This window comes from Palaemon carinicauda, chromosome 14 (assembly GCF_036898095.1).
Source record: "Palaemon carinicauda isolate YSFRI2023 chromosome 14, ASM3689809v2, whole genome shotgun sequence".
NCBI lineage: Eukaryota > Metazoa > Arthropoda > Malacostraca > Decapoda > Palaemonidae > Palaemon > Palaemon carinicauda.
This window is the reverse complement of record NC_090738.1, coordinates 7,458,403-7,475,692: the sequence shown is the minus strand read 5'-3', so window position 1 is coordinate 7,475,692 and position 17,290 is coordinate 7,458,403. Positions and strand designations below refer to the sequence as shown.

General features: G+C 41.6%; 1 protein-coding gene across 1 annotated transcript in view; it reads right to left on the bottom strand.

The window, feature by feature from the left end:
• Window positions 1–17,290, bottom strand: part of LOC137653412 (alpha- and gamma-adaptin-binding protein p34) — a 142,689-nt gene that overhangs the window by 60,872 nt on the left and 64,527 nt on the right. Inside the window, exon 4 of the mRNA XM_068386775.1 lies at window positions 67–225. Within this exon, the coding sequence (XP_068242876.1) occupies window positions 67–225 (159 nt within the window). The remainder of the gene's footprint in view (window positions 1–66; window positions 226–17,290) is intronic.

Genomic DNA, 17,290 nt, shown 5'->3' with positions numbered 1-17,290 from the left:
TAAGACAAAACTAGGTAAAAAAGTTATGCCCTTAATACTATAGATAATAAAAAGAACATATCATACCTCTCATTTCCAAATTGGACCAGGTGTGTGCATGCAAAGCCTGACGAATGCGTTGAAAACCCCAGCTTTCTGGAAAATCATCTTCTTGACCTGAATCCTCCTCTTCTACTTTATTAAGCTCAATCAGCTCCCATCCATTGCTTATGCACCACTGTTGAGCTAAAACACCAATTATCAAAATAATTATCAAGCAAAAATCAATCTTTTACCAAAGTAAATGGCAAATTTAAAAAATACAGTTATCTATATTTTCCTAACTATACAAACCTGAGTCCTTTAATACAAGACTGATTCAAGTACAGCTGAAACTTGGCAGTTAAAAACTTATAACAAGGTATTGGCAATAGCCGGTCGTAAGTGACCAGCGACAAGGAAACCCCGCCCATTCTGCCGGTACACTGAACAGTCCCTTAGGTTATATCCGAGACTTTCTTTTTTTTTTTTGGGGGGGGGGAGTGAAGGTGGGAAGTTTGAATTACTTGAAAAATTTGTCATTTATTCGAACACAAATTTAAACCTTTATCCTTTAATAGGAGACTCATTCTTAGGTGGGCGGAAGTCTCTATTACCAAACTGGCTGGCTAAAATCCTGGGATGAGGATGAGAATCGCAACTCAATGTGGGGACAATGACTGGAAAAGTGCGAGAACTGGTTGACCTCATGGAGAGAAGGAAGATTGGAGTGCTGTGTTTGCAGGAAACCAGATGGAAGGGCAATAAGGCAACAGAACTAGGCGAAGCTTGTAAATTTTATTGCAGTGGAGCAAATATGGAAGGAAGAAATGGTGTAGGAATAATATTATTGAAAGATCTGAAGGAAAGTTTGATTGGGGTGAATAGGAAAAATTACAGAATTATGAGTTTAAAGCTGGGACTGGGAGCAACAATAGTCAATGTGGTGTGTGCCTATGCCCCACAAACTGGATGTACAGATGAGGAGAAGGATACATTCTGGGTGGAGATGGACCAAGAGCTTGGAAAAATTCCCACAAGAGAAAAGGTAATTATAGGAGATCTGAATGGCCACTTGGGAATTAGTAGGAAAGGGATAGAATTGAATTGAATATAGGATTTAGGCATTAAGCCAAGCACTGGGGCATCAAAGGCCATTCAGCGCTATATAACGAAAATCATTCAATCATATCTGTATACTCACACCATTTAGTATCATTTTAACCTTTAATACAAATCGCAACACTTTCATACAATAAAATCTAGATGTGAAATAAACAGGGATTAAAAGAGTAAAATAAATAAATAAATTAATAAAATCAATTATAGCTCGTAATATAACCCAATACTTTGTATAAATTTTCTCAAGTTCAGGGTATTACAGTTTTCCCCCAGTATACAGTGAACCCTCGTTTATCGCGGTAGATAGGTTCCAGTCGCGGCCGCGATAGGTGAAAATCCGCGAAGTAGTGACACCATATTTACCTATTTATTCAACATGTATATTCAGACTTTTAAAACCTTCCCTTGTACGTAGTACTGTTAACAAACTACCCTTTAATGTACAGAACACTTAATGCATGTACTACAGTACCCTAAACTAAAACAGGCACAAATATTAAAGGTGATTTTATATCATGCATTTCCTAAACATGCTAAAAAGCACGATAAAAAATGGCAACCAATGTTTTGTTTACATTTATCTCTGATCATAATGTAGAAACAAACTGGAGGTAGAGCTTTGCTTATTACCCAGACATTTTTCCCATACTTTTCCCTTAGAACTACATCACATCTTCCTACTTTAGATATATAGATATATATATATATATATATATATATATATATATATATATATATATATATATATATGTGTGTGTGTGTGTGTGTATATATATATATATATATATATATATATTTATATGTATACACATATACATACCTACATATATACATAAATACATGCATACATATATATATATATATATATATTACTGTATATATATGGGTTATGGAAAAAATCCGCGAAGTGGTGAATCCGCGATGGTCGAACCGCGAAGTAGCGAGGGTTCACTGTATCTCTTAAAGGTTTGTCCTGGAGTAAATGTGTCCTCCTCTGAAGATTAAAAACAGGACAATCGACTAAAATATGTTTAACATCCATTGTCACTTGACAGGTATTACAAAGAGGGGCCTGTCTCCCTTCCCCACTCTTCATTAAATAATTGTGCGTTGCATGTGTAAGGCCAATACGCAACCTAGTTAAAATAATGGTATCACTCCTACTTGTAGAATTACAAGATGACCATTTATCCACCAATGGGTGGATTTGTTTCAATTTTGTATTGGTGGTCAGTTCAGACCATCGAGCCTGCCACTTATTTTTACAGTAAAGATGAACCTCACTTTTAAGATCTTTGTAAGGAATACTCAAGGGGGATGGATTACTTAGCCCTGAAGCTTCCTTTGCTACCTTATCTACATGTTCATTTCCATCCACCCCAACATGGGCAGGGACCCAACAGAAGTGAACACTGATACTCTTCCTAGACTGCAGAAGTACTAACCAGTCCTGCACCTCTTGTACTAGATGATGGCCTGGCATAATTTGTTTTAATGAGAGTAAAACACTATTGGAATCCGTAAAAATTGTATAAAAACTATTTTGGTTGCCATTTTTAAAAATACGTTGGACTGCGAGAATTATTGCGTACAGCTCAGCAGTAAATATTGAACAAGAGGATGGGAGTTTCCTTCTAATAACAATATCCCCCACCACAGCTGCACTTCCAACTCCTGCAGCCGATTTGGAGCCATCTGTAAAAACATGTTTCCCATGATGTTGAGCAGCATGATTTAAAAACTCACTTTTCATTACCCTACTAGGTAAGGTATTTTTCCCTCCTGCCATAAAACATACTTTAACAGGTGGATTACACCAAGGAGGAGACTTGGGATATCCTACCTCTGCTATCTGTGCTGTTAACAAGCCTACTTCTCTAGCATCATTTTTCAGCTGTACTTCCAAAGGCTTAGGCACTCTAGATCTGTTAGGAGCCCGATCTAAAGGCGCCCTAACATATTTACAGTTAGGATTGTTTCTCACAGCAAGGGACCTAGCTAAAAACCTCAAACTCAACTCCTCTCTGCGAATGGAAAGGGGAGGTATGCCAGAATCAACATAGAGACTGTCAATGGGAGATGTTCTGTAAGCACCTGTGCAGATGCGAAGCCCAGCATTGTGAACAATATCAAGTTTTCCAAGTAAAGTCTTTGTAGCTGACCCATATATTTGGCATGCATAGTCTAACTTACTCAGACACAAAGATGTATAAATTCTAAGCAAAGTTGCTCTATCAGCACCCCAATCAAAATGCGATACCACTTTCAGAATGTTCAGTGACTTCTTAACCCTGATAGATAGGTCATTTATATGGGGACCAAATGTCATTTTCTTGTCGAAAATGACTCCAACAAACTTGACATTATCCTCATATGGCAAAATACAATCATTTAAGAAAAGGGTGGGGATCTCTTCCCTTTTACGAGTACGAGTAAAGCGAATGGCTTTGGTCTTCTGAGGAGAAAACATGAATCCACGAGAATTTGCCCATGCGGAAGCAGCATTTATTGCAATTTGAAGATTTTGGCATGCTTGTAGTGCAGATGATCCACTACAATAAATTGCAAAGTCATCGACAAATAGTGATCCTTGTATGCCAGGAGGTATGTGACTAATGAGACTATTAATAGCAACAGCAAACAAGGTCACACTCAATACGCTGCCTTGGGGGACACCTTCTTCTTGCATGTAGGATGAAGATAGTTCTGACCCTACTCTCACTTTAATTAAGCGGTTTGATAAAAATTCTTCAATAAAAGAGAACATATGTCCTCCTATACCCCATGAGGCCAATTGCTTTAAAATACCACCCCTCCAGGTGATGTCATATGCCTTTTCGGGGTCAAAAAAGACACCCACCACCTGGTTTTGGTTAGAAAAGGCATTTGAAATTTCCCCTGCTAACATCAGCAAAGGGTCTAGAGTACTTCGGTTCTTCCTAAAACCAAACTGTCTGTTAGATAAAAGATTTTTTGATTCTAGATACCCCACAAGTCTGTTGTTGATCATTCTCTCAAATAGTTTGCATATGCAACTGGTCAAGGATATGGGCCTATAACTAGATGGCAGTTCTGGGTCTTTACCAGACTTGTGGCCTGGAATTACAATTAAAGTATGCCAAGAATCAGGAGATGTATGGGAAGCCCATAGACCATTAAAGGTTTCTAATAAAAATTCCTTGGTATCCACTGGAAGATGTGATATCATTTCATACTGGATTCCATCCTCACCTGGGGCAATTAAAGAGGAGCTAGAGATAGCATTTTGCATCTCCTCCATACTAAAAGGCAGGTTAAAAGCTTCAGTATTTGAAGAAACAGGAGGAACAACAGATGTTGATGCTCTAATTTGTTGAAATGCTGGGGAATAGTTGTCAGCACTTGATACATGGGCAAAGTGCTTAGCAAGAACCTCTGCTACATCTTTGGGGTCAGATATATATTTATCATTTTCCCTTAATATTGGTAGAGACTTAGGGACGAATTTGCCTTGAAGTTTTCTAATCTTGTCCCATATTTCCTTTGAAGGAGTTTTGGTATTAATATTAGATATATATTTCTTCCAAGATGCTCTCTTTGCTTTTTTAAAAGTTCCTTTATTGTTTGGCACAGGCTCTGAGGTACGCTATTCTATCTGCTACATAGTTTGTTCTCAAGTATCTTCTGAAGCAAGTTCGGGTCACTTTTCTTGCGTTGGCACATTCTTTACTCCACCAAGGAACTACAGAGCGATGAGGTAAACCGCATGTTTTAGGTATAAACTTGCTAGCATTATCATCAATAATATTTTCAAGATGTTGATAGGCATGCACTGGAGATGTAAATTCATCATACTCTTTATCGGTGTGTGAACAGTTTTCATAAGCTGCCCAGTCTGCCTCGTCTATCTTCCATTTTGGTGGACACTGAGAAGGAAGATTATGGACATAATTTAACATTATTGGCCAATGGTCACTGCCATGCAGGTATTCATTTACTAACCAAAGGTAGTCCAATTGAATGGATGAGGAACAGATTGACAAATCAATGGCTGATGTAGAATTGTGGAATACATCATACCTAGTTGGAGAACCATCATTCATTAATATTACATCATTGTTGTCGATTAATTCTTCAACAAGATTACCCCATCTATCGCACACATTTCCACCCCATAAAGTATGCTTTGCATTAAAATTACCCATTAAAATAAAAGGGGCAGGAAGCTGATTGATCAGGTCTTGGAGGTCAAAAAGTCTAAGTCTTCTTGGATTACCAGCATGATCTAAGAGGAAAAGTTCTAAAGATGGTTCAATATAGAGCGAGCATAAAGTAATTTTTTTCCGATATGAGTTCTAACTGCACATGCCTGTAGTAGTGTATTGAGTAGGATTGTTTCAAATTTTACAGATTTGTGAATAATAAAACCTGTACCACCTTGAGCTCTTGCAGCTTGCAAAGGAGGGGATCTACAAAGATGATAATTGAGTCCAGGATTAAATGGTTTGTCACTGATCTTGATTTCCTGTAGACAAATTACCTTCGTGTCTGAGTCCCTGGTTAAAGTTTTTATTTGCTCAATGCTAGTACTTAGACCTCTGCAATTCCACTGGATGATGGACATTATCTTTTGTTATTATTTTTCTTTGTCTCATTTGTCTTTTGGGACTTTTCAGATGAAGCCATGTAAGGCTTGGAGATGGAAGGCTTTACTAGGCCACCACTCTTCTTTTCTTTCTTTCTAGTATCTTTATACAAGTCAACCTTAGGATCATGAGCAGTAGGGCACTTACCTGATTTAGACGAAGGTGAGGATGATGAGGACCTTTTCCTCTTTGGAAGATCTTGTTTTCCAATCTCCATCAAATCAGGTAGAGATTCTGCCTGAGACAATACATTTGAGGTGGTGGAAGCCACATTGGCTTCCTTGGAGGATTGGGCTAGAACTTCAACAGTTCGAGCACTTAACCCAGTAGGCTGGGCTACTACCTCTAGGGGAGATGCTCCTATCGGTGACATTACTTTTGGTGTGTTGGAAACCATATTGACCTCTTTGGAGGTTTGTGCTCTGGCTTTTATAGGCTGAGCACTTGACCCAGATGGCTGGGCTACTACCACTAAGGGAGATGCACCTGACGGGCCAGGTGCTACTACTGGGGTAGTGGATTATAATCTTTTGGTGGCATCTTAACCGCGCGAGCAAAATTAAGTTGCCGATTGAGTAAATGCTTAGCATAACCTACACTGATATGTTCAACATTTGCTTTCAAGATTGCAGCTTCTTCTTTTCTGTATTCTCTACATCTTTTATCATTTGATTTATGATGATCTTTACAGTTTGCACAGGTTGTATCTCTGTTGCATTGGCCATGTTCTAACGAACAGTTAATACAGATCTTTGTATTATTGCAGTACCGTGAAGGGTGACCGTACTTGAAACAATTAAAGCATTGTAAAGGCCTGGGTTTATATTCTCGAACATGTACTCTTTCATTCTCAATAATTATATGATCTGGTGTAACAGGGGTTTCAAATGTTAAAACTACCATGCTTGTTTGAGGGATCTTACTTACTTTCCAAACATTAGCAGGGCACATGTCCAGAATTTCTGGTTCTGAAAATTCATATAGATCTTCATAAAAAACTACTCCTTTACCATAGCTGAAGCTCATATGTGGTTTAGTATCCTTAATAGGATCAATTTCTGCAGTCTTCATGCCACAAAGCATGTGAGCTTGAGTATCTGATTTTGCATTAATCAAAACAGATTGCTTACCGTATCTGCTAATATACTTACTTTTAATTAAACCAACTTTTTCAATATTAAACTTAGCCGGTGATCATATAAGCTGCAACTCTGTTGCTCGACAGAAAAACCTACGGTCAAAATACGCCAGCGATCGCTATGCAGGTGGGGGTGTACATCAACAGCGCCATCTGTCAAGCAGGTACTTAGTACTCCAAGTAAACAAAGAACCAATTTTCTCTCTGTCGGGCTTCCGGCAAGACCTACTAATACGCTGTTACTAACTGGATTTGTTTTCACAACTATTTGGTGAAGTACACTATTCTAGTTTTGAGCTTTCGCTATGCAGGGGTTTTATCTTCATCTCAAAACTTGAACTCGTTTTGGATAGATTTAATTATGGTGACAAAGAGAGTATGGACTTTCTTTCACTTTTAAATGGCCGATCCTTCCCTTAGACGGAAGTGTGTTTAGCTTTTTAGTAATTTTGCTTAACACGTTATAGATCTATATATTTTATATCTCTCCGCCTTTATTAGGCCTCTTCGATTAACTTTCCATTTATTATAAACATATAAAAATAAATTTTTATGTTTTGTTTATATGCGACCTTTCCTGTTAATAGGCGGTCCTAACTTGGAACCGAAGTTAATCAACGTTGAGCCCGTTATATCGTATTTAGCCTTTAAAGAATTTAAAACTTTTTAAATTTAATGTTTTATGAAAGAATTTCTTTGATAGTCTTCGTACTGTTTTCAAAGATGAACTAACGTTTAGTTTTTTAGTCTACGCAGTTGTTGACGTTCAGGACGTTCAACATGCGCTCTATCGTTACGATAGAGAGAGAGTGTATCACGGTTTCACTTTGCAGTAAGAGTAAATCGATTCTGACGTTTCGTTCATTCTTTCTTAGCTTAAATGTTTTAAATTATAAATTAAAGGAACTTTTTATTTGGAAAACCTTTCAGTTTTTTCCTTTAGTCAAATAACATGTTTTTTTGACGATATATAATTGGGCTCTTCTCTTAGGTGCGAAATCAAGAGAGAAAGAGAGAGAGAGATAGAGACAGAGGGAGAGAGAGGAGAAAAAACGTTCCGTTCAAGCGGGTAACGTTGTTCTCGCGTTACTCTCCTCCCTAGTCGCTGTACGGGGAAGAAGGTAAAACGTTTCTAGGGTTTTATTCTTGTCCCCAGGCTATGTGCGGTGAGAGATTATAAACGTAGTTTATTTGAACTAGTGTTTAGTCTCTTTCCCAGCCACTGAATTCTTTATCTTTATATATGTTTTCTGTTTTTTGCTAGTATTAATGAGCTGCATTATACAACTGTTTTCGCAATTACTACCTTTTAATGAAGGGTAGAATTGCGTGTTTCAGGTAGAAATCAGTAAAAGTTTCGATTTCAGTGAAATAAGTGCAAAACAGAAAATCGAAGTGATAAAGTGATATGCGCAAAGTGTTACAGTGTTGCGTCCGAGGGTTCGTCTGTTCGTGCCTGTCGTTCACCTAGTCCGGGACCTCTTGCAAGCTCCCAAGCCCAGGGGAGAAGTAATGTCGAACGACTTATGGGTTCGTCAGGCCTTGATCAACGAACAGACGTTTCCCTCCGTGGTTTCGGGCGTATCTACCCAAGATCGCCCCACCCACACAAAGACGAGAGAGCCCATTTATTTCTCGTCTGCGGAAGAGGTTTCTCGTAAGAAACCATGGACCAAGGTCTCGCAGCTTATTAAGCGCAAGTCGGTCCCTTCCGCGCAAGTCCAACGGCCCAGTTGTAGCCACTGGGTCAGTTCGGACTCGCTGCAGTCTTCCGACGACTGCTCACCTCCTAAGAGAGGCAAAGCGGTACCGCATCAGGCAGTCACACCGTCTGTTGCCGCACCTGCTCCTGTAGACCCTAAGTGGTCTTTGCTGCAGACCATGCAGTCTCAGTTAACGTCATTGATGCGGGACTTTCGTGCGGAGAAGGTTGACACTGCACCAACCTCTAACCTACAACCAACCACGGTTGTGCGTCCTCTGGACGCTGAGGCAACCTTCTGCCGCACTCCAGCTGAGAGAGTCCCGCCACCCATGCGTTCCAGTGTACCCTGCCAGCCGCATGTTGACGTTCAGTAACGCACGGAACCTTCCGTTGACGTTCGCGAGGTACAACAACAGTCAAAGTTGTTTTGTTTTGACGCGGTGCGTCAACCTCCGCATTCTAGAGTTGTTTTGACTGCTCAGTATAGACAGTCAAAGCAGTCTCGAGTGAACACTGTATGTCCTCACGCACCTGTTGTGGTTGACAGTTCAGTTGTTGACAGTTCACAGACTGTCAAGCAGTTACATGACGTTGCCTTCTGGTCTGCTACTAATGCACCAGTGCTGTATGTCCTCACGCACCTGTTGTGGTTGACAGTTCAGTTGTTGACAGTTCACAGACTGTCAAGCAGTTACATGACGTTGCCTTCTGGTCTGCTGCTAATGCACCAGTGAGAGACTCACTGAGATAACCTAGCTTTTATCGGACAAGGTTCCTGTAGATGAGAAAGTGCTGTTCTCCCTCCTACTGATATTCCCTTGAGGACTCTGTCATTTGGAGAGGAGCCTTAAGCTGCTTAGCCTCCTATGGACTTTAATTAAATCATGATGATTTTTTAAGGACCTTCGTCCGGATCTTGTAACTGCTGCTCCTCGTTCGCCTAAACGTCAGAACTTACACTAGGCCTAGCTACTTCGAAGCCGTTGTTTTTAAGCTAGTGCTCTCTCGCTCTCCTAGAGAGCGTTACGTTGGCTAGGCGACTGGTTTTTGCACCAGGAGGAGTTTTAGGGATACAGCCTTTGATTTCCCTTCTTTTAAACTGGCTTATAGAGCAAGTCTGATAGGACACGAGAGAAGTTCTCGGCTTGGGAGTTCATGCCTCTGCCCAGATAGACTTCTCAATTCTGGTAGACTCGCCCTGGCGCCTAGCCAGGAGACGCTCCAAGTTGTTTACAGGTCAACTTCTCAACTTTTGTCGAGCCTTTGAAGTTTTGCTGTACTATTATGTCACACATAACAAGGCTTTCAGGGATGGTAAATGGTTCCGCCTCAGTCGCTAACACCGTCTGTTGCCACACCTGCTCCCGTAGACCCTAAATGGGCTTTGCTGCAAGACATGCAGTCCAAGCTTGCGTCCTTGATAGAGGACTTAAATGCGGAGAAGAACCTTCTGGCCAACAACCTTCTGGCCAACAACCTTCCAACCGGTTGGTTGTGCGCCCTGTTGACGCTGAGGTAACCTACTCGCGTCTGCCAGTTGAGGTGGTTCCTCCTTCTGGCCAACAACCTTCCAACCGGTCGGTTGTGCGCCCTGTTGACGCTGAGGTAACCTACTCGCGTCTGCCAGTTGAGGTGGTTCCTCCACCATGCGACCCAGTGTGGGTTGCCAGTCGCACGTTGACGTTAAGCGACGCTCGGAGGTGGTTGTTGACGTTCAGGACGTTCAACAACCAGCAGAGGTGACTTGTTGTGACGCAGTGCGTCAACCTCAGCAACCCGGTAGGGTGTTGACTGCACAACCCAGACAGTCTAGACAGTTTCGGGTTGACGCTGTACTTCCTCGCTCACCCATGGTTGTTGACAGTTCACAGACTGTGCAGCAGTGCCATGATATTGCGTCCGGCTCCGTCACGCATCCACCAGTGCGACCGGATTCAGCGAGTCAGACGTTGCCCACTCCGTTGCCGTTTCCCCATCAGTTTCGGATGAGGAACCCTCTGATGAGGACGTTGCTGAACAAGACGATCAGCCCCCAGCCCTGCTATCCATCCAGAAGATGCTGAAGAAGGAACGCTGCCCAGTCAGGCTGTGGATGAGTCTGGTAGGGACACTGTCATCCGTGGATCAATTTGTGTCACTAGGAAGACTACACCTCCGTCTCTTCTATACCATCTAGCTTTTCACTGGAAAAAGGACAAGACGCTAGAAGCGGTCTCGATCCCGGTTTCCAGAAAGATAAAGTCTTGTCTGACTTGGTGAAAGGACTATATCAACCTTAGAGAGGGTCTTCCCCTGACTGTTCAGACTCCCAACCACGTTCTCTTCTCGGACGCATCGGACGTAGGCTGGGGTGCGACATTAGACGGTAGGGAATGCTCGGGATTATGGAACTCGAGTCAAAGGACAATGCATTTCAACTGCAAGGAGCTACTGGCAGTACGTCTGACCTGGAAAAGCTTCAGGTCTCTCCTTCAAGGCAAAGTGGTGGAGGTGAACTCGGACAACACCACAGCTTTGGCGTACATCTCCAAGCAAGGAGGGACCTACTCTCTGACATTGTACGAGATCGCAAGGGACCTCCTCACCTGGTCAAAAGGTCTAGACATATCACTAGTAACAAGGTTCATCCAAGGCAACTTGAATGTCATGGCAGATTGTCTCATTCGGAAGGGACAAATAATTCCAACAGAATGGACCCTCCACAAGGATGTATGCAAGAGACTTTGGGCCACCTGGGGCCAGCCAACCATAGATCTCTTCGCAACCTCGATGACCAAGAGGCTCCCAATATTTTGCTCACCAATCCCGGACCCAGCAGCAGTTCATATAGATGCCTTTCTACTAGATTGGTCACATCTAGATCTATATGCATTCCCTCCGTTCAAGATTGTCAACAAGGTACTGCAGAAGTTCGCCTCTCACGAAGGGACAAGGTTGACGCTAGTTGCTTCCCTCTGGCCCGCGAGAGAATGGCTCACCGAGGTACTTCGATGGCTAGTAGACGTTCCCAGAACACTTCCCCTAAGGGTGGACCTTCTACGTCAGCCACGCGTAAAGAAGGTACACCAAGGCCTCCACGCTCTTCGTCTGACTGCCTTCAGACTATCGAAAGACTCTCGAGAGCTAGAGGCTTTTCGAAGGAGGCAGCCAGAGCGATTGCTAGAGCAAGGAGAACATCCACCCTTAGAGTCTACCAATCGAAGTGGGAAATCTTCCGAAACTGGTGCAAGTCAGTATCCGTATCCTCGACCAGTACCTCTGTAACTCAAATAGCTGACTTTCTCTTATATCTGAGGAAAGAACGATCTCTTTCAGCTCCCACTATCAAGGGTTACAGAAGCATGTTGGCATCAGTCTTCCGTCACAGAGGCTTAGATCTTTCCAACAATAAAGATCTACAGGACCTCCTTAAGTCTTTTGAGACCACGAAGGAGCGTCGTTTGGTTACACCTGGTTGGAATTTAGACGTGGTACTAAGATTCCTTATGTCAGACAGGTTCGAACCGCTACAATCAGCCTCCCTGAAAGATCTCACCTTAAAGACTCTTTTCCTGATATGCTTAGCCACAGCTAAAAGAGTCAGTGAGATTCATGCCTTCAGCAAGAACATCGGATTCTCATCCGAAACGGCTACATGTTCTACAACTTGGTTTTCTAGCCAAACACGAGCTGCCTTCTCGGCCTTGACCAATATCGTTCGATATTCCAAACTTATCGTATGGTTGGTAATGAACTAGAAAGAGTCTTATGTCCTGTAAGAGCTCTTAAGTTCTATTTAAAACCTTTACGAGGCCCGTCTGAAGCTTTATGGTGTTCAGTTAAGAATCCATCTTTGCCTATGTCAAAGAATGCTTTATCCTATTTTATCAGACTGTTAATACGAGAAGCTCATTCCCATCTGAATGAGGAAGACCAAGCTTTGCTGAAGGTAAGGACACACGAAGTTAGAGCTGTCGCAACTTCCGTGGCCTTTAAACAAAATAGATCTCTGCAAAGTATAATCGACGCAACCTATTGGAAAAGCAAATCAGTGTTCGCGTCTTTTTATCTTAAGAATGTCCAGTCTCTTTACGAGAACTGCTACACTCTGGGACCATTCGTAGCAACGAGTGCAGTAGTGGGTGAGGGCTCAACCACTACAATTCCCTAATTCCATAACCTTTTTAATCTTTCTCTTGAAATGTTTTATTATTGTTTTTGGGTTGTCCGGAAGGCTAAGAAGCCTTTCGCATCCTACTTGATTTGGCGGGTGGTCAAAGTCATTTCTTGAGAAGCGCCTAGATTAGAGGTTTTGATGAGGTCCTGTTGTATGGGTTGCAACCCTTGATACTTCAGCTCCTAGGGGTCGCTCAGCATCCTAAGAGGATCGCGAGGCTCCGTAAGGAAGACGTACTTAAAAAGGCAGAGTAATTGTTCAAGTCGACTTCCTTACCAGGTACTTATTTATTTTATGTTTGTTATTTTGAATAACTGCTAAAATGAAATACAAAATACTTAGCTCATAATAATGTAAACATGTAATGCTGGTCTCTACCCACCCCCCTGGGTGTGAATCAGCTTATATGATCACCGGCTAAGTTTAATATTGAAAAATGTTATTTTTATTAATAAAATAAATTTTTGAATATACTTACCCGGTGATCATATATTAAAGGACCCTCCCTTCCTCCCCAATAGAGACCCAGTGGACCGAGGAGAAAATTGGTTCTTTGTTTACTTGGAGTACTAAGTACCTGCTTGACAGATGGCGCTGTTGATGTACACCCCCACCTGCATAGCGATCGCTGGCGTATTTTGACCGTAGGTTTTTCTGTCGAGCAACAGAGTTGCAGCTTATATGATCACCGGGTAAGTATATTCAAAAATTTATTTTATTAATAAAAATAACATTTTTTTTTTGTATAAATTTACTAATCTTATAATAGTTATAATTATCTATCTTCCCAGATGCAATTATACATGTTGGGGGCTTGGCGGTTCTTACTTCTGGAAGTCTATGCTCTATTTCTTTTTCCATCCATTCTTCTGGTTTATATACCTCTAGGTGTCTTGGTGCTTTATCACATAGAGCCCCAGAAATCAAACAATTGTCAATTTTCATGCTCTCTAAATTTTTATTTGCTTCTAAAGCAATCTCAAAACTTGAAAATGATACCCAAGCTTTCCAAAAGCCTTTACTACCATTAAGCTCCATTAAAATTTCTTTGATTGCCCCAAATCTACAGAAGGCTTCATGAATTATGTCATAGCTACAACCAATTGGTATGTTTTTTAAGTGAAGAATTTTCAGATTTTTTGTTGGATCTGGTAATGAGCCAGAACCAGAGAGTAAAGTATTACTGTTATTACAAGAATCATTTTCCACCAGTGCCGATAAATTGTCTTTAACAACACTGGTCAGAGAAGTATTGTTGGAGGAATCCTTTTTATTGCCGAGGTTGTCAACAGAGCTTTCCTTATTTAAACAAGCAGAAGTCGTCAACGGTGTCTGGGGTTCGCCATTTGATCCAGGGGTACAGGGAATATTAAGTTTACTCATTAATTCTTTTTTTTTGGGGGGGGGGAGGGAAGGGGTCATAATAACAATGAAAAAAACAATGGAAAAAATAAAGTTTAAAGGAGAGAAAATATTAAGACTCTGAAATTCCAAAGAAGACAGCGTTAGCCTTTCCTGGAATTAATTTTTCCACCAATGACACCTGTGAAAGCTGCTTACCAAATGTCCACTCCCTACCCTACCACAAAGGGATGGTACCACTATGATTAGAGTGGCTCAAGTGCATGCCAAACCCGCTTGATGGGACTGAGAGCATTTCAAGAATACAATCATCCCCACTCTAATCATAGTGGCAGGCAAACCGGGCAGAATGCCGAGAGTCCTATCTCTATGAAACCGCCAACCCCTGGAATCCGAAGGCCAAATTTTCCTAAGAGATAGTTCCACGTGCCAGTTTGGGAATACTGACACTCCTAGGTGTCCAAACATTTTCGGGCAGTTGGCAAGACCACCACAGCTCCCACAATTGATTTTGAAATAAAAACCGATCCTGGATACAATGTCCCCTCTAAAAAACCTGGACAGTGAAATGGGTAAGAGTGTTTTGACAGCAAGGTTGGAGACAGCTGATATTTATGAAGGAGGAATAAGCAATAAGAAGTAATAGAAAAAGAATGAGAGAAATTTAGAGTCAAACTGAGGAAAAGAAATTCCCTAGTTCGAGAGCCCTCTTGCCCGTCACAGGCCTTCAGCACGGGAATGATATGCCGTGCTGAAGCCCGATGACTTAATCAAGGCATTCTCTCGTTAAGAGGGAGGAGAGGGATAGAGAGTGCATGGAGGTTGGGGTGTGGGTGAGAGAAATGATGGGGGAGAAAGAGTGACTGATTTTGCAGTGGCTTTTGACCTAGCAATGATCAACACCTTCTTTGATAAAAATATTAACAGACTGGGGAGAATGGGGAAGTTAGTTTACAAGGAGAGAGAGACTAAAAAGAGCTGAAAATTTCAGGTATTTATGATCAACAGTTCCAGAGGATGGTGATCTAGGGGCAGAAATAAACCACAGAATACAAGCAGGATGGAAGAATTGGAAAAAAGTGCGTGGAGTACTATGTGACAGGAAAATAGGGGTTAAGTTGAAAGGTAAAGTACACAGGACCGTTGTGAGACCCCCAATGATGTATGGAGCAGAGACGTGGGCAATAAAGAAGACAGAAGAGAAGAAACTGGATGAGGCAGAGATGAAAATGTTGAGAGGGATGTGTGGGGTGACAAGAAGAGATAAGATACGGAATGAAGTAATTAGGGGTACCACAGGAGTTAGAAGATCCAAGAAAGTAGACTGAGGTGGTATGGTCATACCATGAGAAGAGATGAACAGTATATTGGAAGGAGGATGATGGAAATGGAGGTACAGGGAACGAGAAGGAGAGGGAGACCAAAGCGAAGGTGGATGGACTGTATCAAGGATGACCTTCGATCAAAGGGATTAACTGGTGATGAAGTGTGGGACAGAGGTAGATGGAGAAAGCTGGTCTGAAACATCGACCCCACATAAAAGTGGGAAAAGATGCAGACAAAGAAGAAGGAGACTCATTCTTAGGTGGGAGGAAGTCTCTATTACCAAACTGGCTGGCTAAAATCCTGGGATTGCTATGCTCGTACCAAGTTCACAGCTAACAACCATGGTTGTTTCACAAGAAAATTTGTCTCTTACTGTAATCTAAAGAATCTGTTAGGTAAGGCATATTCAAATCAATGGGTTTAGCTGTACATATCCATCCTCCTCATAAGGAGGATGGTGGAATAAACACTTCTTTTTTAACAGTAATAGCAAAGCTGATAGGGTTAAGTGGTGTTTATCTGTATCAGTGTCAGTCTAGCTCCATGGGATCTCAACAGCAATACCCCAAGGGAGAGGATATAGGGAGGAAAAAGGGCCAGATACTCTCTCGTCCTAAATTTATGTTGTAATCATCAATGTCATCTTTGACGTGATACTTTTGGTTTTATAAAGAATTTAGGGTTACTGAAAAACTTGCTAAGTAGCAATTACTGGTCCTGGTGATACATTTATTCAGAGACTTGCAAGTGCATTCCCGCAAATAATACACAGTAAAGATGGTGTAGTGCTACCATACTGCACTGTCTAAAACTTGAGCCACAGAGATTTTCTTGAAGGCTACAATAGCAACAACAATTCTGATCTCATAGTCTGATGTGCACAGGGATCTAGGGCAAAATACTCTCTTGAATCTCCTGCAGCCAAAATGAGATTGAATTTTTGGTGACTTTTTCACTCTACCAGTGCTTATGAATAGGTTATGTAACCTAGGTCCAGTAGTCCTGGTTTCAATAAGGTCTCGGCCTTCCAGGGCACTAAAGTAACACAGTCAGATCAATGTTTACATCCATAAGCAAAGACACTGTAAATGACAAAAACTGGAATCAATGATGGATGGATTTAGAGTTTTGATACATAGTCTGAAACAGAAGATAAACTACAACCCCAGAAAATGGCCCACTTTGCTTGGTACACATCAGAGGAGAAGTTCCTGAGGTATCATGAAATGAATAGCATGAAAAGCTTCACTCTTGGTAGAGGTGCTGGATAATCTTCACCTGTTCAGTGAGAGACTTTACCAAGTTGTGGAACCTCTGCAGGTAGAGCTGACGAAGCAGGTTGCGCCAAGGTGGAAGCTCTCTCAGAGTTTCTACAAGTAAAAGAAAATGTATTTGTACCCTTCAAAAAAGCAAAAAGGCAGAAAAGCATAGACATCAATTCCGTCCGAGGGGTGCTGGAACGTGTCTTGAGCGTTGCTGCCAGGTCTGACTGGTGAGCAATAAAAATGACAAATTTGGAAATAATTTGTATTTTTTCTAACCATACAAACCTGAAGCTCTTCATTATGGAGATACATTTTGGGGACAGGCAGGTAGGACTTCCAGGGGTAGGTGATGGTGAGCCAGTACTGTATGTGTAAAAAGCTTCAGATTTGTATTGTTAGGAAAAATATAAACTATTTCCAAATTTTCCATTTGTTTCGCCAACAAATACAAACCTTTCAGCTCTTTACCATGGAGACTCAAGTTTAGATCAGTAGAAGTCCAAGAACAACTGGCTGGTCACTGACCTGGGGCACGACTCTTGTGCTTCGCACGAGCTATAGAAGAGCTTGTCC